General features: G+C 43.6%; 2 protein-coding genes across 4 annotated transcripts in view; one reads left to right on the top strand and one right to left on the bottom strand.

The window, feature by feature from the left end:
- POLG2 (DNA polymerase gamma 2, accessory subunit) overlaps positions 1 to 7,722 on the top strand; it is a 31,211-nt gene extending 23,489 nt beyond the window's left edge. Inside the window, exon 8 of the mRNA XM_019818116.3 lies at positions 5,551 to 7,722. Within this exon, the coding sequence (XP_019673675.2) occupies positions 5,551 to 5,710 (160 nt within the window). The 3' untranslated portion in view covers positions 5,711 to 7,722. The remainder of the gene's footprint in view (positions 1 to 5,550) is intronic.
- On the bottom strand, positions 1,560 to 25,462 carry MILR1 (mast cell immunoglobulin like receptor 1). Of its 3 annotated transcripts, none has more exons than XM_006940501.5 (9): positions 25,325 to 25,462; positions 18,951 to 19,150; positions 13,501 to 13,788; positions 11,742 to 11,852; positions 9,802 to 9,891; positions 9,223 to 9,273; positions 9,022 to 9,090; positions 8,497 to 8,580; positions 1,560 to 3,209 (listed from the first exon to the last, which is right to left on the bottom strand). In XM_006940501.5, exons 1-8 carry the CDS (start codon positions 25,333 to 25,335, stop codon positions 8,525 to 8,527), a joined length of 876 nt encoding a protein of 291 aa, XP_006940563.2. In that variant the 5' UTR covers positions 25,336 to 25,462; the 3' UTR covers positions 1,560 to 3,209; positions 8,497 to 8,524. The 3 variants fall into 3 exon arrangements, with proteins under 3 accessions (XP_006940563.2, XP_006940561.2, XP_019673679.2); XM_006940499.4 differs by having other exon boundaries at positions 18,951 to 19,226; positions 25,325 to 25,458; XM_019818120.3 differs by lacking the exon at positions 1,560 to 3,209 and having other exon boundaries at positions 8,387 to 8,580; positions 18,951 to 19,226; positions 25,325 to 25,458.
- Between the last annotated feature and the right edge of the window lie 1,675 nt (positions 25,463 to 27,137).

Raw genomic sequence — 27,137 nt, 5'->3', positions numbered from 1 at the left:
TCTCTCTTATCCCATAAATTTGAGCTCTCTCTCTGTTTTTCCTTTTTTAAGAAATTGGGCTGCTTCTTTTACAGGCTTTGTCACTGTTTGGACCGTGCTTACTGCATCCCCATGAGGGTTTAACCTGTTCTTCTCTATATATAATTCCTGTAGAGTGGAAGTTGAATCCAGAGGCTTGATCAGTTTCAAGTTTAATTTGGGGGCTGGGACAGGGAGACACGATTTTTCCTAGGTTGTGTTCTCCCATCAGGAGGCAGTAATGTCTGGTGGTTTCTCTTTTGGGGATGCTAGCAATCAATCGTTGATCAATGCTTAGGTCAGTCAGTTCATTAGAGGTGGCAAAATGGTGATACTCTGATTTTCTTACGTCTTCATTCATTAGTTAGAATACTTCTGTAAAGAAAAACATCTCTTACTTGCTTAGAGGTATGAGAGAGGTAGGATAAATGCCGATTCGTCCCCTTTAAAGTTGTTCCTTTTGATGTTCAAATTGTCCTATCTTTAGCCAGTGGGAGCTTCTTCAAGTTGGCCTGGAGTCCTTTTGACATAACTTTAGTAGTGTTTGATAGCTTCCTTGGTATCTAATGTCTGATCTAGAGATTGTATATTTCAGAGTTTCTCCAAGAAACCCTGGTTCCTTTTAATGGAAAACAGTATTTGGATGCTGTACTCCGGGTACTAGGGGTACTGATAGTTAGAAAGTGGACTTTGTGTCTAGGCCTTTTCAGTGTTCACAACGAGCATGTGTGTGTGTGTATGTATGTGTTTTAATCAGCTTTATTGAGATATAATTTATCTTCAATAAATTTACCTATTTTAAACGTACAAATTATGCGTTCTAGATAAATGGGTAACTACTACCAGAGTGACAATATAGAACATTTCCATCACCCCCCAAAAAATCCCCTCATGCCCTTTAGGACTGCAGGGGTTTTAATCTCTTTTGTCAGACATTTGTATTCCCATTCCAAAATCCCAGTTCTCAGGACTATTGAGGGTAATGATAAAATTAGAAAGCCACATCCCACAACTGCTCATTTGTTTTATTTTACCTTAATTACATCAGTCTCAGAATTGCAATACCAATATGACCCCTGTACGTCTACTTAAGAGTTTAAATTTCATTTTTGCATTTTGGGGTTCAATACTTAGTTTTAATATAACTAAGAATTTTTTAAGTTTTAAAACATTTTTCTAAAGCTCTCCGTTGTACTGACATGTCCCTTTATTTAGGTACGTTTTCCTTTGAGGGGCCTCAGCCTTCACAGGAGATTGTATTCCTGGTTTCACTGCTAAGGCATCTGCACTAATTGGCAACATAGAATGTTTACACTGCAGGTGAGGTAAGTAATATTTATGGAGGTTTTTCCAGGTCACAGATGTCCAGCTGGAGTTCTACATCAGAATTCCCTGTGGAGCTTTTAAAAATCTGAATATATTTGAGCCCTATTCTTTTTTTTTTTTTTTTAATTTTTTTTTTTCAACGTTTATTTATTTTTGGGACAGAGAGAGAGCATGAACGGGGAGGGGGCAGAGAGAGAGGGAGACACAGAATCGGAAACAGGCTCCAGGCTCTGAGCCATCAGCCCAGAGCCCGACGCGGGGCTCGAACTCACGGACCGCGAGATCGTGACCTGGCTGAAGTCGGACGCTTAACCGACTGAGCCACCCAGGCGCCCCGAGCCCTATTCTTTTTGATAACAATCTCTGACCGTTGGGCCCACGCAAGTATATTTTTGAAACCTACAGGTGATTTCTGATGCTCACTCCAGCAGCAGTTCCCATTAAATCTGACCGAGAGCTGCGCACCTGCATTGTATTGTTTTGATGTATTTTCCCTCCAATCCAATTATTTTTAATACATTTGTTTTTACCAAATACCCTTCTCACGTATTACACCACACCAATATCTATTGAAAGATGTTACTAAGAAATAGTCCTGTGAACTTATTGTTGATTTAGCCATAAGAGTGTTTTTGAAGGCATTTGTTTGCTGTTATACCACATCGTCCTGTAAGGAAGCATGGGAGAAATTTCTCTCAGATAATTGTGCTTCTCCTGAAGACTGGCCTGTTATTGTATGTGTTCTCTATTTATTCATCTTGTTCATTCAAAAAGGCTTTCTGAGCACCTGAGTCCCAGGGACTGTGAGTGTTAAGGACGTAGTGGTGAACAACACAGACAAGTCCCTTCCAGGGGTGGGCAGGTGGGGACAGATGCTAAGCAGAAGGCACATGGACAATTTCAGGTAATTTCAGATAGTGATAGTGTTGTAGGTAATAGAACAGGATGATGTGCCAAATCGTGGCTGGGTAGTGTGTTTTGCATAGGTTGTCAGGGAAGCTCTGAGAACCTGACCTTCAAATTGAGGCTGAATGATACAAAGGGGTCAGGTGTGTGAAGATCTGGGGCGGTGGGACTAGCAAGAGCCAAGGCCCTTAGGAGGGAAAAGGTGTGGAATGATCAAGGAGCAGAAAACAGGCCAGGGGAGCCAGAATAGATGAGCATAGGGGAGATGGGTAGAAGAGGTCAGAGAGGTAGGTGGTCAAGACCCACATCACTTAGGGGCACTTGGGTGGCTTAGTCAGTTGAGCGTCCAACTCTTGATTTTGGCTCAGGTCATGATCTCATGGTTGGTGACTTTAAGCCCCCCATCAAGTAGCCTTATAATGTTTGCAAACCTTATGCACACCTCTCTCTCTGCCCCCCTGCCCTCTGTCATTTATGTTTACTCTATGAATCTTCTTGAATCTTACACCCTTTATCTGTGTTCAGGTTTCTTCTTCAAGTATACGGCGTCCTTCTTTCACTGAAAACATGATTGGAAAACCTCCTTCTCAGTCTTTGTCTTAAAATACCTTCATTTTACCCTCAGTCTTGATTGATATTTTGGCTGATGTGGTAGATTCTTTGGCTCTCTTAAGTATCATCATGACCCTCCCATTTGGTGGCATCAGAAACCTAAAAAATTACAATTCCCTTACTACCAGGGTGTGTGTGGTTGTGAATGTCTTCCATTTAGACACGCGTGCGTGGGGTCTGGAAGGTAGAAGGGAAGGTGGTGGTTGTCGCTGAGAAGCAAATGTCTGCGGTGGCAGAACTCCACATCCCATGTCGAGCCTCCAGTTTCTGGGCCTGAGGCTGTCGTGGCAGGAGGCAACCAGGGTAACGGCAGCAGTAGCTCTCCGGTCTCCAGATTGTAAGAACATCTACAGTTAAGTTATTTAAGTTGAAGAGAGTTTAGCAGGGTTGCTAAAGGATACAAAATCAAACAAAAAAAAAAAAACTGTGTTCTGTATATCAACAGCATGAAATAAAATACAACTTATAGCATCAACATATCAAGTACCTAGGAATAAATAAGATGTGGAACAAAAGGTGTTTAAGATGGGTATGCAGAAAATGATAAAATGTTAAGAGAATCCAAGAAGACAAAAGCAGTGAGATGCTTGTAATGTGCAAGACTCATTATTATAACAATGTTAATGTTCCCCAAATGGATCTATAAATTCAATCCAGTATCAATCAAAATCCCTCTAATGTTCAGGGTTTGTTTTTGTTTTTGTTTTCTTTAAGAAAATAACAAGCTGACTCTAAGATTTAATGGGAAATGCAAAAGGTCAAGAATAGCTAAGACATTCTTAAAAAGAACAAGATGGGAAAATTTGCTTTTCCAGTTATCAAAACTTATTTAGAAGAGTATGGTGGCAGGGCACCTGAGCGGCTCAGTCGGTTAAGCGTCTGACTCTCGGTTTCAGCTCAGGTCACCATCTCATGGTTCGTGATTTCGAGCCCCGCATCAGGCTCTGCACTGACAGCGCAGAGCCTGCTTGGGATTCTCTCTCTCTCTGCCCGTCCCACAATCACTCGGTATCTCTCTCTCTCACAATAAATAAATAAACTTAAAAAAAAAAAAGAGTATATGGTACTAACGCAGGAGAGATAAGTAGAACAATGAAACGATCTGAAGCGCAGAAGGAAACGCACGTTGTACATGGACATTTGATTGTGTGACAGAGATGATACAGCAGTTTGGTGGGCAAAGGACAGCTTTTCAGTGGATGGTGCTAGAGTTGGCTATGTTCGTGCACGGGAGGGATGAACTATGATGTCCACACCACACACACCTGGGTGGATGTAGACCAAAATATGAAAGTCAAAACGCTTCAGAAAAACAGGCTAAGTAAGGGCCTCAAACAGGGATTTCATTAAAAAAAGAAATCCAAATGACCTATAAATATGGGAAAGTGTGTTCAACCTTATTAGTCTCAGGGAAATGCAAGTTAAAATCACAAAAAGATATTACTAGATGGCCACAAGAATGGTTCAATTAAAATGACCGTGCGGGGCACCTGGGTGGCTCAGTCAATTGAGCATCTGACTCTTGGTTTCTGTGGAGGTCATGACCCCAGGGTCATGGGATCGACCCACATCAGGCCCATGCTGAGCATGATGCCTCTTTGAGGTTCTCCCTCTCCCTCTGCCCCTCTCTCCCACTCATGTGCTCTAAATAAGTAAGTACATTAATTAAAAAAATAAATAAATAACGACCCACATCGGACTCGTGCTGAGCATGATGCCTGCTAGAGGTTCTCTCTCTCCCTCAGCCCCTCCCCCCTGCTCACGCTCTCTAAATAAATAAATAAATAAATAAATAAATAAATAAATAAATAAATAAATAAAATGACATCGTCTACCATTCAAGGGAATGGAAAGGTGATAGAAAGGTGATGGAACCACTTTGGAAAATATAATGGCATCATCTCCTTACATTGGGGATAAACATGGGGATGAATCCCATGACCCAGTCATTGTATTCCTATACATATTCAACATAGTTGCACGCACATGGAAGCAGCAGACATGTTGTTGCATAAGAGCAGTCACAGCTTCATTATTTGTAATAGCCCCAAGTTGACAACAGCCCAAATGTTTGTCAGCTGCAGAATAGATAAGTTACAGTATATTCAAACAATGGAATACTATTTAGTAGTGAAATACACAATTAAAGCTGCATGCTGCACCTCACAAATCTCACAAATACAATGTTGGGCAGAAAAAAACCAGACACAAGAATAACTGCTCCATGATTCCATTTGTATTCAATGCAAAAACAGGCAAAACTAAAGACAGTATGGAAAAAGAACCAAAGTGAAGCTGAAATAGACCTGAAAACAAAGTAGCTATTGAAATGAAAGCTCAGTAGGTCTTTTCCTTTTCCTTTTCCTCTTCTTCCCTTCCTGAACAATTCAATCTGGGAAGCCACAGGAAGTGGCAGCTGGATGGGGAGGGAATCGTGAGGACTATGGAAGCATATAAGCACACAAAGCACTTAATAGCAGCTGGACACTGGTATGCCCAACACATGGCAGTTATTGTTTTCACAAAGGAACTTTGGTGAGATGGCATAGCCACCACCTCTGTATCTTGTGTCACATCCTCGGGGCCTCACCTCTGATTCCAGCTGCATCTGGGACTTCGTTCACTTTGTGTTGACAGCTTCTCACTTCAAGCGTGCAACACATAATTTTCTGCCCTGGTGCTTTGCAGTGCCCTGCGTGGGACGCCCATGGAAACCCACTTGGAATGTCCACATGCACAGCCTAGAAGTCGGGGAGGCATCCCTTCCTGGGACAACCCTCAGCCAATCAGGGATGGAAGTCAATGGATAACCGCTTCTTACTATCAGTCCTTAGGCAGACAGTTCTAAGAAACATCTTCTCATTGCTTAGAAGGTTCCAGTGAGATCAAGCCCCAGTTGCCCAACTCAACAGTACACCCTGGTACTGGCTTTTCCTCCAGTACCTGATGCTTGCGTCACCTCCCAGATAAATTATTTGCACAGAAGGCCTTATCTCAGGCTCTGCTTTCAGGGCTAGCCCAGGAAAAGACAGAGTATCAGAAGGCCCTAGAAAGCAGTGCTGGGAAACGGAATTACTCCTTGGATGGATGGCAACATGTGATGTTGGAAGGGGGTGGTGATAACACTTGCACGCCATAGCCTCCCAATTACTTTACAATTACTAAGACCTTCCCCTGCGGTGGGAAAGGGGACGGAGGTAGAAAGTGAAGCACTAGGCTCTTCCATGGTTTTAGCACTTGAAAGGCACAGGGCAATCGTAATTATATGGATTGTGGACTTGGTTGGCTTCTACTAAGTGCTTTAAAAGCTTTGCAAGGAGAAAATGAGAGGCTGTCGATTCAGGGAATGCTATGAAACCCAGAGGCATTCTGGACTTCAAAACTTCAGAAGGTCTTAACTGGATCAAATCCAATTCCCAGTAAGGTTTCTAGCTTGCTGGCCCCTCTCCGCCCTCAGTTGACTTTCCCTCCTCTGAAATGTTTCACTGTACCTGCTCTCTCACTCCCAGCGCCTGGGGTCACCTGACATATAGGCTACCTGCACCCAAGTCCTTGTCTCAGGCTCTGCTTTAGGAGGGAGCCCAAGACAGAAGAGGCCAATGGTGACTGAGTTGCCAAGTTTATGACCACAAAGACTTCAAGATTTCTAAGGGGAGCAGCCAACTGGTATGACTCAAGAGTAAGCATCATACCACAAAGAGGTAGCCTTTTAAAAATTCTTATTATATGCCTGACCCTGTTCCAAGCCCTTTACATTCATTACCTGAGCTAATTCTCACAGTGGCTCCATGATGCAGGTATTTATTTGTCTCCCCCGCCCCCCACTTTGCTCTCACCCCCCAGATGAAAAAAAAACTGAAGCCCATAACTTATCCAGAGTCACACAGTTAAAACATGACTGAGCCTGAATTCAGCTCACTCTGTTTGACTCCTTACTCTCTTAGCCTCTGTGACATCCTGATTTCCCCCAAATACAAATATCAACAGAGAAAGGGCAGAAATTATGCTCATGAATGCTGCCTTATGACAACACAATCCTCTAGTCTGGACCTGTGTGCACAGTATCCCTTCCCACCCTAAGAGGCATTTCCATGGCCAGTGCTTCTGCTGATCTTTGCTAGGACTGAACTCCCAATTTAACCACCACTAAGCTGTGGGTGACCTTGTAAAATTACTTACCGCATCTGAGTCTAAGTTTCCTTACCTACAAAAGCAAGTTCATAATATCGGCCTTACAGAATGTTATACAGTTAGTGTCTAATAACTGGTAGCTGTGCTTTTTCTAGTCAGAGGTCCACTGTTGGGAGCAATTAAGACAGAGGTTCAGGCAACACCCAGAAGAAGAGCAGAGCAGAAAAATTTTGGCCATGTTGTTTTGGTTGTCTACAAATGCCTTTTGGCTTTTATTGGATGTTACTAATAACTCCTAGGATGAGAGGCTTAAACTAGAAACCATTTTGTCCCCTGTAGGGGTCTGAATGGGTGGCTCCCCAAAAAGATTAAGTCCGTGTCCTAACTCCTGAAACCTGTGAATGTCACCTAATTTGAAAAAAGGGTCTATGCAGCTATAATTGAGGATCTTGAGATGAGGCCATCCCAGATTATCCAGGGGGTTCCGAGATCCAATGACCAGTGTCCTTATAAAAGAAAGGCAAAGGACGAGAAGGCCATGTGAAGACAGAGTCAGAGACTAGAGAGACGTTGCCACAAGCCAAGGAACACCAGGAACCACGGGAAAGTGAAGCAGACGAGCAGGATTCTCCCTTAGGGTCTTCAGAGGGAGCCCAGCCCCGCCGACATCTTGATTTTGGATTTCTGGTCTCCAGAACTATGGAAATAAATTTCTGTTGTTTTAAGCCACCAGTTTGTGGTAATTTGTTAAAACAGTCAAAGTAATCCATTCTCCTTTCTCCCACACAAACTGTTCTCTCTACAGAATGCTGCTGGGAAATGCAGCACATAAAGGCACGCCTTTGATATTAGCTAAGTCTTGAGGACTGAGGAAGTCCATGAAAATCAATATAAATGTTTTTGCAGCCTTCCAAAATCTGAGAGCAAACCAAAACAGCAATGGGTAATAAATGTGTAACTATAGGGAGTGTTCTTCAGACACATTTTCAAAGGCACCAATTTTTGTTTTAGAATTTAGACACGAAAAGCACAGTGGTCTAACAATTACTCTTTTTTTTTTTTTTTTTTTTTTTTAGAGAGAGAGAGAGAAAGCATGGGAGGGACACAGAGAGAGAATCTTAATCAGGCTCCATGCCGAGTGGAGCCCCGGGGGAGACTCGATCTCACGACTGTGAGATCATGAGCTGAAATCAAGAGTCCGATGCTTGACCAACTGAGCCACCCAAGGCGCCCCACAAGTACTCTTTTTTAACGATGTGGCAATGGGGAGAGAATGGTCCATGCCTAAAAATAGCAAAAGCATTTAAAACCTGTCACCAGTCAGGATCCCACCTGACAAAACTATTATCTGATGACAGGATTGGATGTACCCAAATAGGCCAAAGGAATAGTGTTTGATCATGAAAAATAGTAATTTATTTTAGGTAACCAGTGAGATATTTTTAAGTATCAGTCAAATTTGCTTTTTCTTCATGTAAATCAGCTTCATAAAAAGCATCTTACTCTGAGATGTAGCTTGGAGCTTTAAATGTCATCTTCTGATGAGCTCAGAATAGATAGACCCAGTTTTACAATCATTACAGGCTTCTGAAATATAAAAGAGAAAATAATTCAGTAAAACTAATGTATATATCCATAGAGTCTCTCAAAACCAACCACCACCACCCCTCAAAAAAAAAAAAATCTCATTTTAGTAGCTGGGTGGATTGACAGAACCAAGAATTAACTGGGTTTTTTTCCTGGACTGTATACAAACAATTTATTCTTTAAAATGGTTTAGGAGTACCCCCGTATCCTCCTCTCTGAGTTTTTTATACGTCACCATGTCACATCCTTCCCTCTTCCCTACCCACCCATCTCCGGATGTCATTTGTTAGGACCTGTGGTATTGGTTGCTACTGGTACCCTGGGTGTGCACGTTGCCCCCATCTACCCCATCCTTGGGCTTCTTAAGCCCCAGAGTATGGTGGCCTCACAGGGACCGCGGTCTCATTTTGTTAGCATCTCTTATCCCAAACTGTGGCTCACCATGACCTCCAGGTGCCACCTCCTGGAACATGGGGGTAGCATAATGTATCTCCTGGGAGTGTCCAGTTCCTGGGCAAAAGACAGGGAACAGAGTTACTAGGCCTGTCATCCGAATCTCTGATCACCATTTCGAGGGCAGGGTTTAGCCAGCTGCCCTCGAAATGGTGTGCAGCCTCTGGACTTTTCCCAGAGAGCACTCACCATCTTGGGCTGTGCGAACACACTGCCTTGGTTCCAAGCCCGGCACAGAGTCTATGGGAACGAGATAAATTGGGAGTCAGTGGTGTTTGCATAGTACAGAGCAGGTAATTTGCTTAGCGCCATGCCTGGGGACAAGGCCGGCCCTCAGTCAGTTGGCTGGGTTTATTCTCATCCTTACCAAGGCCCTGCCCTGGGTCTATTTACCATAAAGCAGCATATGATGCCTGCATTAAGAGGGGGTCATAAGAGGCTCTGGAACACCCTGCGGATCATTCCGAATTGACATTAAAATATCTCCACGATACGTTGTGAAGTGAAAAAAATCAAGGCGTAGGATGACATGGCTATGACCTGCTACCAGATGCATAGGGTATCTGTGGAAGGATTTTAAAAACCGATGATTAAACCGGCAGGGTGGAACTGGACGTCATGGGTCAGAGGGAGCCCTTGTATTCTATAACTTTTCTTCATTTTTTTTTTTGTACCCGTGTGTCTGTACAACCTTAAAAAATTTTTTAAAAGACGAAACCTGAAACCAACCAACCAAACCAATCAAAATACCCAACAAAGTTCTCTTACCTGCTTGAGTTTCACAGACATTTGCATATATTCCAATTTCCATGGGTGTATTTCCATAGTCTCTGGGTGCCTGATCTCTCATAGCTTTCCCTACATAAATTGGTACAGACACATTAAACCAATTCAGCCACATTTTTCTCATTTCCTCTGCCAAGGAGCCGAATCCCCCAAAGTTCCGAAACAAAGAATGACCCTGCTCCAATGGCCTACACTGTCATCCATTGAAGGAAAACCATGGGCTCAGCGAGGAATCCATATCACCCGCTTCTCCAAGCCAGAAGCCCTTCTGATTTATTTCCCTGGGTCTGCAAGGAACATCCTTTGCCCATCAGATTACGCAGATTGCATTTGGGTTGGCCAGAGACACATTTTCTTTCCTTTGCTGAAAAAGAACAGTCTGTAAAAAGCTTTGTAATATCTGCAAGAGACAGTAAATTACCCAGCCGAGTTCTATTGAATCCTGGCCAGTAATCAAGAATGCTAATTCCACTTTTGCAAGACCCTGGGCTTTTTGTAAGAAGGGAAGACAGGTTGTAAAAAGGTATAAGATGTATACATTTTGACATCTAGTTTCAAGTTTTGTGTCAACTGAGTCCCTGACTTCTCTGACTTAAAACTCTCTAGAGGAGGCACAGGGGGAGGCACAGGTGGCTAACATGCATCACTTAGGTCTCTCCCTAGCTGTGACAGTATCTCCCCATTCTACAGGTCAGAACACTGAGGCTCCAGCAAGTGAAGGAGCCTGCCCAACGCCCCTCGGCTCACTGGTACGGAGACATCCTGGTTTTTTGCGCAAATCTTGATATTCCTCCATACTTGTGGGCCAAGTGAAAAGGCCAAATTTCAAAATCTTAAGTAGAGGTGGTCCCGAGAGGTGACTGGCGAAAAGCAGTGCCTGGGGCTTGATGCAGCACCTGAGGTGAGGCAGAGGCATGTTGCTCGAGTTCATCTTCAATTACGGAGCTTCCTCGGAGGGGCAGGGCCAGCAAGGAGGTGGACAATTACAAGGCAAAGCTCTTGCCTTTGCGGAGCTGGCGGTCGGGACCCACCACCTCATTTGCAGGGCCCAGTGCAATGCGAACATGCGGGGCCTTTTGTTAAAAAAATTATTAAGATTTGTGTGCCCATGTTTACAGCAGCATTACTCACAATAGCCCAAAGGCGGAAGCAACCCAAGGCCCCACTGACAGACGAATGGATAAATTTAGTGGCTATATGTATTTGTATCTACGTATATATCTGTGATGGAATATTCTTCAGCTTTAGAAATGAAGGAAATTTCTGACACATGCCCAACATGGATGAATCTTGAGGACATTACGTTGAGTGAAATAAGCCTGTTACCAAAGGTGAGACACCCTAGGATTCCCTTAGATGAGGTCCCCAGAGTAGTCAACTTCATAGAGGAAGAAAGGAGAATGCTGGTTGTCAGGGGCTGGGGTCAAGGCAGCTGAATGGGGAGGGTTTAATGGGGACAGGATTTCAGTGTTGCAAGATGAGAAAAGTTCCGTGCACGGATGGTGGTGATGGTTGTGGAGCAGTGGCAGTGTCCTTATACTGAACTGTATACTGAACAGTGGTTAAGATGGTAATGTTTATTGGTTTTTTATGCGTGTTTTACAATTTGCTTTTATTTCTTTAATGCTTATTCATTTTTGAGAGAGAGAGAGAGAGAGAGAGAGAGAGAGGCAGAGAGAGGGGGACAGAGGATCAGAAGCGGGCTCTCAGCTGACAGCAGCGAGCCCAGTGCGGGGCTTGAACTCACCAGCTGTGAGATCCTGACCTGAGCCGAAGTTGGATGCTCAACCCACTGAGCCACGCAGGCGCCCCCTTCGTCGTATCCCATTTTTAATTTTCCTTTCCCTTCCTCTTCACCTTCTCTCCTGTTCTCTGTATCCAACGCCCACAGAAAACCGTGAAAAGCTGCCAAAAGAACTTACCTGCTCTGTACTTTGGTAGTATCCAAAATGTCAGAATTGGGATTATTACCATTAGCACCAGCAATAATCCCAGAAGCAGTAGCTGCAGACAGAAAGGACAGCTGCCTCCACCTGGAAGAAGATAGCGGTTCATTGGTTACCGCACAGCTTTCTTTTCCAATGACATTGAACTGTAGAGTGTTCTGGAAAGGGCAGTTTACAACCGTCTCCTAAGTTAACTAATTTAATTGCCTCAGACCACTATGGACACCTGCAACTCTTGAGAGGTAATTTGTTAGTCAGTGAAGTTCTTAAAGTCACAACCAAATACATCTTCCACAAGGGGTCGCACAAAGGAAGAGAAAAAACAGCACAGCCTTGAACCAGATTCCTGGCAACACTGTTAGAGTCATAAGGCTCAGAACAGCCTGGCCACTTATTGGGCAAAGCCCTTAGTCATGTTGGCACGATTTATGTCACCTAAACAGCTACCAATCGTTATTAACTACACACCAGATGCTGTGTTAAGCACTTTGCGTGCATTGCCTTATTTATCTCATTGATATCGCTCCCATTCTACAAATGAGTAAAGTAAGGCTCAGAGAGGATAGAGGACTTTCCTACCGTCACACAGCTAGTAAATGGAAGGGCTGTGGTTTGTAGGCAAAAGCAGGACTCTGGAGCCTGAGTCCAACAGGCTGCCTCATCTGTTAGAACTTACCAAAGAGCAGGGTGTGGGCTCTGTTCTTCTGTGGATGAGGCTAGGTGAAGTGTTCAATGCCCAAGTGTGCCTCCTGCCTTAGCTAACCTCATTTTTGTTCTACCCTCCTCCTATCTCGACAAGTGTCCCTTCATAAGGACCTGGAAAGCCAGGTTTGAATCTAGAATTCTCAGACTCCTCAGACTTCTGTGCCAGAATATGGCGGCATGAAGAGAGTCAGCCCTAGCCCCAGGCCCAGCCCAGCTTTCCACTCGGGCTCTGATGTGCACCCCAAGGGGCCTCGCCTGCACGTGGATCCTCTAGCCTGCATGTCCAAATGCTGTCCACACCCCCCACAAGAAGCCCCCTACACTTGAGTCTAGGGATGCTCCTATCCCTACCCTGGTACAATCTTGGGAGGATGAGCTGGGAACAAGACTTGTGTAGGCCCTGGAAGGAGGGTTCTGATCTGACTGGGGAGGGAATTCAGGTGCAGGTACCCAGAATATGGTTTAGGAAAGTGGAGATGCAGGGTCCAGGTGGGCACTTTCTCATGTTCCCCTGGGCCCCTCGGCCTGTGGGAAGATACATGGCCAAGAAGCACCAAAGCAGTGCCTTCCAAAACACAGGACTGGGACAGGGGCCCTTCTCACCACAAGGGTGGTCCCAGAAGTCTAGACTCACCAAGCATTAGTAGTGGGCAAGAAACAGCCAAACGGTAGGGCACAGGCGTTAGAAGTCAATGAAAAAGCAGAAGAAAATCAAGACCGGGCTCCAAGCCCAAGAAAGATGCAAATTCTAATGTGCTAGCTTAAAACCTGGGCAGTGGGAGATCAAGGCAGGAAGCAGGGTCAAGTCAGGAAATCTCACTGCAAGGTTTCTTCCTGACCTAGCTTCTAGGCTTTTCGTCTTCTTTTGAATGGCAGAAAGAAACCCCATCAGAATTTGTGTGGAACCTTCCAAAGGAAAGGCCTTTGGATGCATACAGCCAAAGTGGGAAGTGCGTGGGCAGGGGAGAGGCTGGCTGCAGTTTTTGGAAGCAAATCCAGAGCCTGTTGAAAGAGTTCAGGTAGCCCTTACCTGTCGAGGGATTGATGAAGACTGGTTGACTGTATTTTGCATGGTCAGGCAATTTGTTTTCAGCTTTGCACCTATACTCTTCCCTTCCGCCAGTGCTTTTCTTGGTTAAGTTGAATTCAGCAGGCTCCCTTACATACTTGGAAATGGCTGGTGATATGGCAGTATCTTTTTCAAAGAAAGTATAATTGATGGGCAGAGAGCCGTTGAGTGAGATGCAATGCAGTAGTATATGTCGGTCTGTTTCTATTTTAATGACGTTAACATTCAGCACTGGTGTAATCACTGGGTCTAGGCAAATGAAAGTATGTGTTAAAGGGACGAGCAGAATGGATTCACCCACTCAGTCCACCAGCATGGATTGAACCTCTATTCCTGACTGTGGACACAAAGATAATGACACCTTTCTTGAGAAACCAAGGAGCTTGCATCTCAGTGGGAAAGACCAATGGTATATGGTTAGCTCCACTCAATGTGGCACAAGCTGGGTGCTGAGAACACCAGAGGGTGGAGGGTGTCTCTTACTTTGAGGAATCAAAGCACAAACTTGCCTTTCAGCAGAATTCTCCATCTGTTTATTGTTGACAACGAGTGTAATTCTGTCAAAGATCTAGTTCCAAGTATGAAGTTGAGAGGCGCTCTTAGTCCCAGTCTTTATAAGGCTACATTGTTTTTTTTTTAATCAAAGAAATCTAAAAATATAATCTTTTCTAACTGTATTTTTATTTATAGAATTCAGCTGAATGATTATCTTCTACTTCCTCCCACAAGCAGGAAGTAACCCTGATAGATTCAAGAGAACTTTTCAACAGGAAGTGTGTGGGTCTGCTTAACTCTGTCAGGGAAAACCCTGTGGTATGGGTATTTTGTGGGAGAATCCAGCTATATTATTTATTTAATAATTCAGTAATAAAGCAGTATTACAGGAAAGGAAGGATAATTGTTGAGTATCCATCATGTACCAGGCTTGCTATTCACATTACCTCATTTCACTTTGTAACAACAGTACTACAAGGAGGATAATATCATGCCCATTCCGCAGATGAACCAACTGTGATTCAGAGAGGTAAGAAACTCACACAGCTAGTAAACCAGCAGATCCAGGGCCAACTCTCAAACAGATTTTTTTTTTTTAACAATATCAGTTTGGCACAGAAACAATGAAATACAAGGACCCAAGTATAAGTAAAATCAAGGAAAATGATTTAGTCTCCTTGCTCCACCCCTCCCTTGAGCAGAATCCCTGAAGCAACATCCTTGACAAGGCAGCACCTGGTTGGTGATGGTGGCCTCAGAGAGCAACTTTGGGAAGAGCACTGATAGGACATTCTTCCAATGGAACTGAAATCTATATCCTGTAGTGTTCAGGAAGAAGCAGTTGAAACAATTCATGAGGAAACAGGGCACATGGACTCCTCGCTGAGATGGGATGATCCAAACTGGACCAAGGACTGATATCTAAAGTGACTGGAAAGATGTAAACTTTCCTGAGAGTTTGTAAAAGGACTGGTAAAAGGGCGTCACAGCATCATGGTGATCAGAGTAAGGGAGTTGCTACTCTTCACTAACCCAGTTATATTTTTAAAAACTTCAAGGAGTCCTTTAAGACTCATTCAGCTGCCACGTTTCCTTTAAGACTTGCCTAAATCCTCCAGGCAGAAGTGCTTCCTCTTCTGCCTCCTCTCGTCTTTGGCCCATCCTCTTATATGATACACTTGGCTGTCTCATGGTCCCCTCAAATGTAGTCTGTTTGAAACTGAACTCTAGCTGATCTGCTAGTTAATGAAAAATCAGTAGGTAGATAAGCATATAACAAAATCCCATTCTTTAAGAAATGTTTTTATTAAAAAAAGAAATGTTTTTATTTAGATATATATTCACTCATCCACCCATCCATCCATTCATTTACTTACTTTACCATGGTAAGAAGAGTTAACAGGAGATCTACTTTCTTAAATCTTTAAGTGCTCAATACAGTAGTATTAACTACAGGCACAATGTTGTACAGCAAGATCTGGAGAACTTACTCATCTTGCATATACCCATTGAGCAGCTCTCCATTTCCCCCACCTCCCATTCTTCTAGTTTTCCCCATCTCAGTAAATGCAACACTCCTATCGTGGATCACATTAGATATCTGGAAATCATTTTGATTCCTTCCTCACCTTCACTACTGTGAATCCAAATCCAATCATCAAACAAATCCTGCTGCTTCTTCCTCCAAAATATACCTGGAATCTATCCATGTCTGTCCGTCTTCACCATTGTCTCCTGGATGACTTCAAGAGCCTCCTAACCAGTCCCCAACTTCTCTTGCCCTGCCTCACCTAGAATGTACTTTGAAGATGATAAATTGGGTCATAGGCCCTGCCTGACTTGACCCCTTCCCACTCTAGTCTCACCTGGGGTTACACTCCCCTCACTTGACCTTTGGCCATACAGCTTCCTATCAGGTCCTTCCCAACCAGCCAAGTTCTTTCCCAAGTTGGAGCTCCTGAACAGGCTAGTGTCCCTTGACTAGAGCCCTCTTTCTCTGTCTCCTTGCATAGCTAACTCCTCATTCTTCAAGGTTCTACTTCAATGCCATCCCCTTTGGGAGGCCTTCCCTAACTACCCTACTTAAGTAGATCACTCCACCATGCCTTGCCTCACTCCATCACTGTGCCAGTTTCTTTTTTCTTCATAACAAGCAATGCAGTTTGTGATTATGAATCTGTTTGGGTACTTGGGTTTGGTATCTCCCCAACAAGACTGTAAGCTCTACCAGAGCAGAAACTTAATGTATATCCAGGGTTTGGCACATTTGGGATATCATCAAATATTTGATGATTGAGTCAATAATTAGTGAATTTGTGTTCATGGCTCATATCCCTACTGGGCTGGGAACAAGAACATGTCTTAGGCATCACTGAAACCCCAGCAACACCCAATACCCAACACAATTACTTGCACAGGGTAAGCACTCAACTAGATATCTACTAATTGGATCTAAATGGGGCTGAAACAGTCTTATAATCTATCAAAATAGTTCTACAGGAAAGTGTAGTTACCATGACAAATTGCAGGAAACTTGTGCATTTACTTGGAAGGCAGGATGTGGGAAGACTTTATACATATCTGTGGGACAGAAGCTCAGCAAATGAAGACTTGGGTTTTTTTTAATCAGCTGATTTAAGGCTTCAGTCATCAAGTTCATAAACCATCTAAAACTGGGCTTATTCCTTACAGGAGTGTAGGTCCCCGTTATTCAAATGGAGGAAACCCACACTAATAGTGGGTCTTGACATCTTTTCTCACACTGAATCTCAGTGATTTGAAGGACAATCGTATGTTTTCTCTGCCAAGTAAGTGCCTACTCTCCTCACCCCATGCTGCCCACAAAAGACTGAGATTCCCACCCAGAGTTAAAACCCATGTTAAATGGTACTGCCTGTCTTCTCAGTTTATATTTTAATGATTGAGGGCTGGAGATATAGCAAAGGCGCATCTAAAGGGAGTATGCAAAGTTGCACGGGAAGCCAGGGGTGCACAGGTTCCCCAACGCTCACCCCGTTGCTCTTTCTTTAGTACAAGGCGGCTCAGTCCAGCCTGGCGGCCTAGATGGACTATTATCAGCGGAGGGCCTGCCCTCACGTCATGTACCACATCCTAAGACCATGTTTGTAAGGATTTGCCCCTTCTTCACTCTTCTTCTACAGTATGGCTTCTGTTCATTTTGGGTTCAAAACTGTCCTAAAATGGTTGGTTTTAACCTGGATCTCCTAAAAGCCTTATGCAGAGATTTGCATCTGTAATCTCATGAATATGTCTCAGGAAAAGTACCCATCACTATCATTCGATTGTTAAGACAGCTATAACCTAAAATGCTAAGAACCCTTGCACTAGAGCAATGGCGCTCAGTAGAACTTTCTGTAATGATGGAAATGTTCTGTCTGCACTAACAAAGCAGCCACCGGCCGGCTGTGGCTATTGAATACGCTAAGGAATTGAGCTTTTTGCTTCATTTAGTTTTAATTAATTTGGATGTAAATGTAAATAACCACACGTGGCTAGTGGCTACTATGCTAGAGAGCACAGACCTAGAGAATCACTCAAAGATTCGATCAGTGAGTCAGAGCTCTTATGTTTAGAAGCCTCTAGGTTCCATGCCCACATATTACCTGGAAACCCTCTCTCCCTCTCTCAGAAGTCCTTTATCAAGGTCACCTTTATAAATGAGACCATTAATGCTAGGTTGTGAGAGGCTTGGGTGGGAAGATGGGAGAGAAAAATATAGCAGTAATAAGATGTGGTTGGGCAGGAAGAGTGCTGGCTGGTGGGATGCCTGCTGGGTGGTCACTGCAAAGGGAAGAAGTTGGAAAAGACCTGGGGCTTTGAAGACCTTTGCCGCAGGGTCCAATACTGATTCTAAGTCTTCTTGTACCTTCAGAGAAAAAGTAGTTTTTGCCTACGTGATGGGAATCCTAGAAAAAAGCATCTAGAAAAGATCTCAACAATTTCCCAAATTGTTCACATAAGGCTTTTTGTCTAAGGCAATCAGGCTATCATTATTTGAAATAGCAATGAGTCTTTGGAAGAGGTATGCCGGATTGCCACGATGTCATTCCCCAAATACCAGCCGTGGCGGTTGGCCACCCTGCCTGCTATCTTCCACCCAGCCGAATACGACAGGCACATCTGTGGAAGCCCAGAAGGCGCAAACTGAGCGGTTGGTCATAAGACACCAACCTGGGGCGCCTGGGTGGCTCAGTCACTAAGCTCCCGCCTCTTGATCTCGCCTCAGGTCATGATCTCACTGTTTGGGAGATTGAGCCCTGCGTTGGGCTCAGCGCTGACATTGCAGAGCCTGCTTGGGACTCTCTCCCTCTCACCTTGCCCCTCCCCAACTCGCACCCTTGCATGCACACTCTTTCTCTCTCTTAAAATAAATAAGTAAACGTTAAAAAAAAAAAAAAAAAAAAAAGATCCCAACCTAAATGGGAGTACTTGCTTCAGTACAACGATCTCAGCCGCAGAGGGCTTACCAAAGATCCTGCCTTAATTCATTGGGCCCTATGCAAGATCAGCAAATATCTATCCCAATCCCAAGACCTCACTCTTAGGAGCTCTGTTAGGAATTGGGTCTCCCTTCTTCTGGTATTATGTTTGCAAAACTGACAGAAATAGGAAAGAAAAACTTATCTAGGAAGGAAAATTGGATCGACCATTTAACATTTCATATTAAGTCTGGCAACGATGACCCTATGTATTATAATAGCTTAAAGAAGTCTATTAATCATTAAAAAAAAAGTCTTTGGAAGAGCAAGCAAAATGGAATTAATAAGAATAAAGATCTCAGTGACATACTTTCCAAGCCCTTGAGTGAGTATTCGCAGGAGAGCAGAGAGCCCATTCTAGGACAGGAAAGAATCCCACAAATCACAGGGCCCCCCCAGGGATGAGTCTCTACTTACCAACAAAGGTGAAGTTGAACTCACGACTGTATTTGATAACTGAACAGTTAGAAACTTGGACTTTGCATTTGTAGGGACCCAAATCATGGGCTTCTGAGACGCTTAGGTTAAAAATCATGGGTTCGCCTTTGCCTTCCTGGGTTCTCAGGTGCTTCTCATGCCGAAACAAAAGATAGGTGATCTGTAGTGATGGGTTCTGGCTGGAACAAATTAAAGACACATTTTGACCCCTCGTGACTGCATTTGTTTTTGAGTTCAAACTTGGAGAAAGGAGTTCTGGAAAACAGAGTAACACAAGAAAAAAGTCTTTGTTAATGTCGCTTAATAACTAAGTGGTAATCTGGCCACATTTTGTGGGTCAAGGGGTAGAGACACTCGTTCCTGGAGAACTTTCTTGTCGGCACAGCCAGGCTGACCAGTGTGTGAGGAAAGCCTCAGCACCTACAGAGGCTCCTTCCAGTGACGGATGGGTGGCCTTGACCAGCTCTTCCGTGCTTGCTAGCTCTTCGGCTGGTGAGAGCTTGAAGTGGACACTCTAATTTTTCCTTCTTTCTTTTTTTAAATTTAAATCCTAGTGAGGGGGCGCCTGGGTGGCTCAGTCGGTTAAGCATCCGACTCTTGGTTTTTGGTTCAGGTCACGATCCCGCGGTTTCGTGAGTTCGAGCCTCACATTGGGCTCCAAGCTGACAGTGAGGAGCCTGCTTGGGATTCTCTGTCTCCCTCTCTGTCTCTGCCCCTCCCCCACTCGCGCTATCTCTGCCTCTCTCGAAATAAATAAATTAAAAAAAATTTTCATTCCAGTTACTTAACGCACAGTGTGATATTAGTTGCAGGTGTACAGTGTAATAAAAGACACTCCCTTAAGACTGGCTGTGCTGACTTAGAGATATTAAAATTCCGGGGCGCCTGGGTGGTTCGGTCGGTTAAGAGTCTGTACTCGTGATTTCAGCTCAAGTCATTATCTAACGGTTCGTAAGACCTAGCCCCTGTGCTGACAGCACAGACCCTGCTTGGGATTCTGTGACTCCCTCTCTCTCTGCCCCTCCTCCGCTCTCCCTCTTTCTCTCTCTCTCTCACTCTCACTCTCTCTCTCTCAAAAATAAATAAACATTAAAAAATTTTTTTGAAATAAATATTAAAATTCTAGGTTCTCTGACCAAACATTATGTCTGGTGACCTTTTTGGACCACTATTTCTTTTAAATTTCTTATTTTGAAAAAAAAATTATTTAAATTTTTTTTTAATACTTATTCATTTTTGAGAGAGGGAGAGAGACACAGAGAGAGTGAGACATAGAGAGAGAGAGACAGACAGAGGGCAAGCAGGGGAGGGGCAGAGAGAGAGGGAGACACAGAAACTGAAGCAGGCTCCAGGCTCTGAGCTGTCAGCACACAGCCTGATGCGGGGCTCAAACCCGTGAACTGTGAGATCATGGCCTCAGCCAAAGTCGGGTGCTTAACCAAGTAAGCCACCCAGGCGCCCCGGGAAAAAAAAATTATTATTTCAGAAAAATTTTAATACAACAGTAGAGAAGAGTATGTAATGATCCCCCAGGGGCCTACCACCATTTTCAACAAGTATCAACTCGTAGTCACAACTGCTTCATCCGCCTCCCATCCCATTCTATTATTTTTATTTTTAATTTTTTTGTTTTGTTTTTTGACGGGGGGGGGAGCGGCATGTGAGTGGGGGAAGGGCAGAGAGAGAATCATAAGCAGGCTCCACGCCCAGCACAGAGCCCAACTCCGGGCTCGATCTCACAACCGTAGGATCATGACTTGAGCCGAAATCAAGAGTCAGACACTTAACCGACTAAGCCACCCAGGCACCTCCCCTTCCATTATTTTAAAACAAGTCCAAGACCACATATTATTTCCTCCATAAATTTCAGTATTGAGAGTAAAAACAGCCCTTGACAAGTGAGAACCGGCCTGGCTAGGAAGTGACCCACCGCTAAGAACACCAATACCAGACAAAGACCCCGTGACCATGTTGGATTGAGACAAACACAAGATAATTTCACGATCATCTCCGAACGCAGATAAAGATGTGAGCATCGTCCAAACCATAAAAATGGCCAAACATCCCCCTGAACTGGCTGATATGAGTGACTACTGAATCTTCATCAGCCCTGACTCTGCCTTGCTCTGTTCTTCCTGTCTTTTAGATCATAATTATTGAGATGGCCAACCATATCACTATCCTCACTCCCTGAAAGCATCCAATCCAGAGGAAAGCCTGTTGCTTTGAATCTCCCTCCAAAATCACCTAACATAAGTCCAAATCTTATCATAAGATTCTAACACCTTCTTGCCGAGACATCCCGTGGCTCCCATGGGACACACTTGCTGTCACTTCCAAGAGTCAATACACCCAGCTTTGTTCAACTACACATGTGTCCTTGGTGATCTTTGCCTGGAGGACAGTGATAGTTTGTAGCTCTAAAAGGTAAAGATTCTTTTTTGTAAAAATACCATTGTCACACCCAAAAATTAACATTGTTTTTGAAATGTTGTATCAAATATCTAGTTAGTATTCAAATTTTCCTGTCTCCTGGTGGGTTTTTTTTTGTTTTTGTTTTTGTTTTTGTGTTTTGTTTTTTTAGGATCCAAAACGGTGCATTGTAATTAGTTGATATGTTTCTTACATCTTATTTTTATTTTTATTTATTTATTTTAAAAATTCTGATGTTTATTTATTTTCGAGAGGGAGAAATGGAGAGTGAGCAGGGGAGGGGCAGAGAGAGAGAGGGAGACACAGGCTCTGAGCCGTCAGCACAGAATCTGACAAGGGGCTCAAATTCACAAACTGTGAGATCATGACCTGAGCCGAAGTCAGAGGCTTAACCAACTGAGCCCACCCAGGTCCCTCCCCCGCTTTTTTTTTATTAAAAAAATTTTTTTAATGTCTATTTATTTTTGAGAGAGAGAGAGAGAGAGAGAGAGAGAGAGAGAGAGAGAGAGAGACAGACTCTGACACAGGCTCCAGGCTCTGAGCTGTCAGCACAGAGCCCGACACGGGGCTCAAACCCACGAACTGTGAGATCATGACCTGAGCTGAAGTTGGACGCTTAACAGGCTGAGCCACGCAGGCGCCCCTATTTCTTATGTCTTTTTAAATCTGTAGATGTTTCCATCTTTTTCTTTCCCCCTGCAATTTATTTGTGGAAGATGGCAAGCTCTTTGTTCGATAGTGTTTTCCATGGTCTGGATTTTGTTGATCGCATTCCCATGGTATCCTTTACCTTGGTCCTCTGTCCCTTGTCCCCTGAATTTAATGAAATTTAGATTAGCTTTTTTTTTCTTTTAAGTTTTATTTATTTAAGTAATCTTTACACCCAATGTGGGCTTGAACTCATGACCTCAAGATCATGAGGCTCATGCTTTTCCTATTAAGCCAGCCAGGTGCCCCCAGATTAGCTTTTATTTAGCAAGAATGCACGAGGGTAGTGTGCACTTCCATTACGAGGCACATAATGTCTGGTCATCTCTCTTTTTGTTTCTTAGTCGGCTTTGACAATAATCACTTGGAAGCATTATTTCATTAGAGGTTGCAAAATGGTGATATACTAATTCATTCCTTTTCCATTTATTATCTGAAATAATTCTATAAAGAGAAACTTGCCCCCATCAACTATGATTATATGGAGATACGGTTTGCATTGAAAAAGCAGGATAAATGCTTGATTCTCTTCCTTTATTGACTGGTTCTGAAAACAATGAGTTGGTTTCCTAGCATCTTGTAACAGGATATTTTTCTTTCACTGTTGTTATTTTTTTGTTTAAGAATCATTATGAACTTGGGGCACCTGGGTGGCTCAGTCAGTTAAGCGTCCAACTTCGGCTCAGGTCATGATCTCATGGTTTGTGAGTTCAAGCCCCGCGTCGGGCTCTGTGCTGACAGCTCAGAGCCTGGAGCCTGCTTCGGATTCTGTGTCTCCCTCTCTCTCTGTCCCTCCCATGCTCATGCTCTGTCTCTCTCTGTGTCTCAATAATAAATAAATGTTAAAATTTTTTTTAAAAAAGAATCATTATGAACTCATAGTTTACATATTTGATGTATTTCAATCCATTGCAATTATTATTTTTATTGTCCCATTTTTTGGCCATGGGAAGCATCTCTATACCAGCTCCTGAGTCCTTTTTTGTTTTGTTTTGTGTTTGCTTGTTTGTTTGTTTGTTTGTTTTTAAGTAAGCTCTATATTCAATATGGGGCACAACATGGGGCTCAACACGGGGCTCAAACTCATGACCCCAAGATCAAGAGTCACATGCTCTACCAGCCAGGAGCCCCTCATGAGTCCTTTGACACTAGCTAGTAGTCTTTGATAGCTTGTATATTTGTATTTTATTATTTTAAAATGCCAAGGAAAAAAATAACCCTCATCAGAAAATCTAATGTAAAAGAATAAAATTATTAAGGAATTAAAGAAATATTAGAAAATGTTTTTATATCACCTGAGAAGAAAAGCTCTTCCAAATAAGATACAAAAATTGGAGCCACAGAGAAAAGACTGAAAAATTGACTCCCCTAAAACTTAAAGCTTTTCTATGGCAAAATTAAGACACGTGACAATCTGAAAGGAAATACTTAACATATAAATGAAAGCAAAGATTTTTCATGTATATATATTTTCATGTATATAGATAGATAGATAGATAGATATAGATAGATATGTCAATGGCAACTGAATAAGACAAATAAATGGACAAATAATATGAATAGTAATTTCCGGAAGAATGAATGCAAAAGGCCATTAAATAATGCTAGGACCACGGGACAGTTTGGGTAGAGGAGGAGTTTAGGCCCCTCAAAAATGTCATCAAGCTCCCTTCCCCTTTTTGATCTGGACAACTGACATTTTCCCAGCTTCTGTAAGCTCAGCTTCAAGATAAAGCCTCTCCTCTCCTTCCAACCAGACGGCTGTCCCTAAATTTCCTTTCCATAGAACTTCTGGAGATTTCATGACCAATAAACATGAAGAAGATGCTCTGGCTCACAAGCGATGAGGTCAAAACAGCACTGAGATATTGTTGTTTACTCATCGGATTGGCACAAATTTAAAAACAGGTTGTGTCCACTGTTGGAGAAGGCTGGGACACACTCACCCCGTGACTGGGTACCCGGTCTGCGTGTTGAGAAGGCAACTTAACAATTCAAATGTACATGCCCTTTGACCCGGCGATTTCACCTCCAGGATTTTATCCTCCAGAGATGCTCTCCCCCTCTCCTGTGTCCACAAAGGATGTTTTGTATGAGGATTTTCATTGCAGCATTGTTTACATTACAAAGAAAAAAATGGATAAATCAGTAAGGGGGGTGGTTACATGAACTATGGCTGAGTCACATTATGAAATGCCAAGCAGCCGTTGAAAAAAGAGAGGTGAGTCTACATCTACTGCTTACAAGGATTTCTGTGATGTATTGTCATCTAAAAATAGGACTGGGCCCCTGGGTGGTTCAGTTAAGCATCAAGACTCTCGATTTCAGCTCGGGTCATGATCTTGAGGGTCATGAGTTTGAGTCCCACATGGGGTTCCGCGCTGACCGTGGAGAGCCTGCTTTGCGATTCTCTCCCTCTCTCTCTGCCTCTCCCCTGCTCTCTCTCTCTCTCTCTCTCTCTCTCAAGTAAATAAATAAACTTTAAAATAAATTAAAAAGGACACGTCACAGAAGAGTTTGTTTCCTATGGTACCGAATAGAGAATGACTGTTGATAAGTGGTTGCTTCTGGAAATGGAGAATTGGAGAGCACAACAGCACTTTCATATTTCATCTAGTCACAGCAGCATGGGCTGGCATTTACTGACAGCCTACCATATACCAAGTTCTGTGCTAAGGGACATGGCTTGTCTCACCGAGTCCTCGTAAGAACCCTCCCAGGTAGGTGATGTTATTATCCTCACATCACAGAGGAAAGAGATTAAGTGTCAGGTGGTTACATCAGACACCCAGCCTGCCTACTGGAAAACGGTAGAAACCGGGGTTAGGACCACAAGCCTGGCTGGTCTAGTTCCATGATGATAAACCACCTCCCAATATATATTTTTATTTTGTTGCCTGAATTATTTTACAATGATTATGTGTTGATTTTCTAAATTAAAAAAAAAAACAATAACAACAGAGAAAGAAAGAAACATTTCAGCGTAAAAGCAATCTCAACATTTAATCTCTGAACCTCAGCAAAGAGCCTTCAACTCCCTCCCTCCCATCATTTCCATTTAAACTGTAGGTAACAGAAAAGACTTGACTTTGGTTGTTCGTCTAAAAGCAAAGAAAGACTTATTCGTGAATGGTCGTGCTGAAAGCTGACCATCTTCACGTGTCGGTGAAAAGAGTTTTGGTAAAAGAGAGAAGGAAGTAAATGAAACTTACTGTTCCTCCATTCACAATCCAGGGCAGCTCTTTGAACTGAGAGAGAGAAAAGGAACATGAGAAAACTCTTTTTCCACATCACGTTTTTGTTTGGAGACACAAGCTTCAAAATGGCAAATGAGCCATACATGTGAGAGAAGAAAAAAATGCCCTAAAAGAACAGTTTCTTGAAACAGCTCCAGAAGAAATTAGGGAGGAGGACACAGGAGGCATGATGACCCCATACTGGTGAGTCATTTAGGGAACTTCCTCTTTTTTGACAACGTAAAAAAAATTGGAGGTGCCTAGACAAGTTTGAAACAAAATATGATTGGTTGGTTTGACCGACCTGTGTTCCCCCAATGAGTTCTTGCACGAAGAGACTGGTGATTCATGGATTCAAGCCCCATGTCAGACTCTGTGCTGACAGCTCAGAGCTGGGAGCCTGCTTCAAATTCTGTGTCTCCCCTTCTCTCTGTCCATCCTCCACTCACACTCTGTCTCTCTCTCAAAAATAAACATTAAGGGGCGCCTGGGTGGCGCAGTCGGTTGAGCGTCCAACTTCAGCCAGGTCACGATCTCGCGGTCTGTGAGTTCGAGCCCCGCGTCGGGCTCTGGGCTGATGGCTCAGAGCCTGGAGCCTGTTTCTGATTCTGTGTCTCCCTCTCTCTCTGCCCCTCCCCCGTTCATGCTCTGTCTCTCTCTGTCCCAAAAATAAATAAACGTTGAAAAAAAAAAAAATAAAAATAAATTAAAAAAAATAAACATTAAAAAAATTAAAAAAAATGCCTTGTATTAAATATCATATTAAATGCTGGTTCTTAGGGCCCACTCCAGACTTACTAGGAATAAAACCTGGGACTCTGAATTGTAACAAGGGCCCCCAGCAGTCTCTGAGTCTCTACGTTACAACCCAGAGAGGCTTGTGATCCACTTCTACTCCATCTAGAATTCTCCTGGCTCTGTGAAATGTATGCAGAAGTAGAGTCACATAGCGGCGCCTGGGCGGTTCGGCCGATTAAGCATCTGACTCTTGATATCAGCTCAGGTGGTGACCTCGGGGTCATGGGATCCAGCCCAGGGCAGGTTCCGCACTGAACATAGAGCCTGCTGGAGATTCTCTCTCTCCCTCTCTCTCTGCCCCTCCCCTGCTCAAGCTCGCTCTCTCAAAATAAATAAATAAAAACTTAAACAAAAGAAGTAAAGCCACATATTCCAGTATCACCAGTCTGAAGTGGGGAGTAGGACGTGTGAGGGGCTTCCCAAGTGGAGGGAGCTGTGATCTGGCCAGGCCACTTTGGTGGTGATTTCTTTTGCCACTCTAAGGCCTGCCCTATAGGTCTCCCACTTTTCTGTGGACAGGGGCTCTCTCTGGGGGAAGTCAGTTTCCTGCCCAGGTACATGTCCTTCTGGGACATCGTCCAACCTACTGTGTGCATTCAGTCCAGGTGCTCTTTGCTTGGCCTCCCCACGTCCCATCCTGTGGTGGTGAGTCATTCTGGGTCTCACACCTAGCCACGCCTGGGGGACTGAGCAAAGCCAGGGTCTGCCACCTGGCCACTGTCTGGAAGCAAATCATTAGTTAACTCTCAGTGCATAGAAGGCCCTTATTCCCTTCTGATAGTAAAAGTTGCTTTTGGGGGGCACTTGTGTGGCTCAGCCGGTTAAGCACCTGACTCTTGATTTCAGCTCAGGTCATGATCTCATGGTTCGTGAGTTTGAGTCCGAAGTTGGGCTCTGCACTGACAGTGCAGAGCTTGCTTAGGATTCTCTCTCCCTCTCTCTCTCTCTCTGCCCCTTCCCTCCCCGTCTCTCTCAAAATAAGTAAACTTTT

Source organism: Felis catus, chromosome E1 (genome assembly GCF_018350175.1).
Source record: "Felis catus isolate Fca126 chromosome E1, F.catus_Fca126_mat1.0, whole genome shotgun sequence".
Lineage (NCBI taxonomy): Eukaryota > Metazoa > Chordata > Mammalia > Carnivora > Felidae > Felis > Felis catus.
This window is presented reverse-complemented; position numbering and strand designations above follow the sequence as displayed.

Excerpts from the sequence above, each read along its gene's own strand:
- MILR1 (XM_006940499.4), bottom strand. The coding sequence starts at position 25,454 with ATGTATGGCTCATTTGCCATTTTGAAGCTTGTGTCTCCAAACAAAAAC. Across the intron at positions 19,227-25,324 it reads GGATTGTGAATGGAGGAACA|AACTCCTTTCTCCAAGTTTG; the intron begins GTAAGTTTCATT and ends TCTGTTTTCCAG. Across the intron at positions 9,274-9,801 it reads TGTCTGTGAAACTCAAGCAG|ACTCTGTGCCGGGCTTGGAA; the intron begins GTAAGAGAACTT and ends TCGTTCCCATAG.